Source organism: Gekko japonicus, unplaced genomic scaffold, assembly GCF_001447785.1.
Source record: "Gekko japonicus isolate JY-2015 unplaced genomic scaffold, Gekko_japonicus_V1.1 scaffold19185, whole genome shotgun sequence".
In the NCBI taxonomy this organism is placed as follows: Eukaryota; Metazoa; Chordata; class Lepidosauria; order Squamata; family Gekkonidae; genus Gekko; species Gekko japonicus.
The window spans coordinates 1-1,816 of NW_015217295.1; the positions used below are offsets into that span (position 1 = coordinate 1).

Consider the following 1,816-nt stretch of genomic DNA (forward strand, 5'->3'; position numbering starts at 1 on the left):
AGTTGTAGAGAGTAGAGGTGTCCCTCTGTCTGTTGCTGTGATTGTCAAATTATAATGCTCCACAACCTCTCTGTCCAGATTGCCATCTGTCATCAAAGTGTAATAATTGTCTACAGACTTTTGCAGTTGAAATGGAAAGTTTGGAGGAATGAAACATGTGACCTTCCCATTTTCTCCAGAGTCTTTGTCCTTGACACGCAATAGAGCAATTATAGTCCCACTCTGTGAATTTTCTGGCACTGAGGTGAAGAATGACGAAACTGTGATTTCTGGAGCATTGTCGTTTGCATCCAAAACTGTTATAAACACCTTAGCAAGAGATGACAAACCTTCTGGGTCCTGAGCTTGGACATCTATTTCAAAAAATTCCTGCTCTTCAAAATCCAAATTCCCTTGAACTGATATTTCTCCTGTTTGTGAATTTAATCGGAATATTTGGGAAATCTTCTCTGATTTTGTTCTAAATGTGTATGTTATTTCTGAATTAACTCCTTCATCAAGGTCTGTAGCTTTCACTGTAGTCAGAACAAAACCTAGTGGAACATTTTCCAATACATTAACTTTATAAATGGGTTGGGTGAAAACAGGGGCATTGTCATTTGCATCCAGAACAATAACGTGGATTTGCATGCTCCCAGACCTGACAGGGTCTCCCCCATCAATGGCTGTTAAGACCAGATTATGAAAAGCCTTTTCTTCCCTGTCCAAGGAATTTTCAAGTACCACACCAGCATTTTTAATTCCACTTTCTCCAGCTTGTACATACAAGGAGAAATATTTATTATAAGTTAATTCATATCTCTGAACAGAATTGATCCCCACATCTGGGTCCAGTGCGTCTGCGAGGAGAAACCTTGATCCTTGAGCTGTGGTTTCTCTGATGCTAAAGGTCAGTTGTTCCATTTGGAATCTCGGGGTATTATCATTAATATCTATTATTTCAACTTCGATGGTATAAACTTTCATTTTGTCTTGAACCAGAATCTCAAAATTCAGCAAGCATTTCAAAATCTGACCGCAGACCGTTTCTCTGTCAATTTTTTGGCTAGTGTATAAATGTCCATTTTCCATGTTGAGAGCAAAATACTGAGTCTTACCTGTGGAAATGACATGGACTCCATTGTTAGATAACTTATCCATATCCAGCTCCAGATCTTTTGCAACATTTCCCACAAAAGAACCTCTTTCAGTCTCCTCAAGCATCATATAGCGAATTTGTCCAGAAGCAGCTTCCCAGACCACCAGCTTCATAAGCCAAATAAAAGTGGTAGTTCTGTAGTACTGAGATCTGTGATTTTCTGCCATTTCTGAATGTCTGATATGCTCCTCTATTAACAGATTGCCTTTTCCCCTTAGACAATTCGGTTTTCTGAAGCAGCAGCAGATATATTTTCACAGGGACCCAAACATTCATTTAAAAACCAGCATGCTATCTACCTTTCTAAAAACGACTGCCCATCCTGATGTACATCTTGGAAGCTCAAATGAAATGTCTTTGTGTTCTCCTCTCCCGCTGCAGAGGTGGGCAGGCTAAATTTCTAACAGGTTTTCTTTAAAAATGGATGAACAGCGCCGCCCAGAGCCGCATCCAGTAATTTCAGCTACACAGATAAAACACTATCCTAATTTGCTAGGAAATAAATGTCTTTAATGAATACATATAGCCATGCCCTAAATTTAAAGTTACAAATATATGATATATAGTCAGTCTATATAGCTTTATCAGTTTTCTGCACGTTATTCCGATTTTCTCAAGTTTCGATCTTTTCAAGATGAAACAGAGATGATACATTATTCTCTGTGTGTATTTGTGTAC

At 38.5% G+C, this 1,816-nt stretch overlaps 1 protein-coding gene across 1 annotated transcript; it reads right to left on the bottom strand.

Moving 5' to 3' along the window:
* Positions 1-3: 3 nt before the first annotated feature.
* LOC107125167 (protocadherin gamma-A7-like) lies at positions 4-1,305 on the bottom strand (the record flags this gene model as incomplete). Its single annotated transcript, XM_015428618.1, has 1 exon — positions 4-1,305. A coding segment is annotated over exon 1 (1,302 nt), but the record flags the coding sequence as incomplete, so codon positions are not given.
* Between the last annotated feature and the right edge of the window lie 511 nt (positions 1,306-1,816).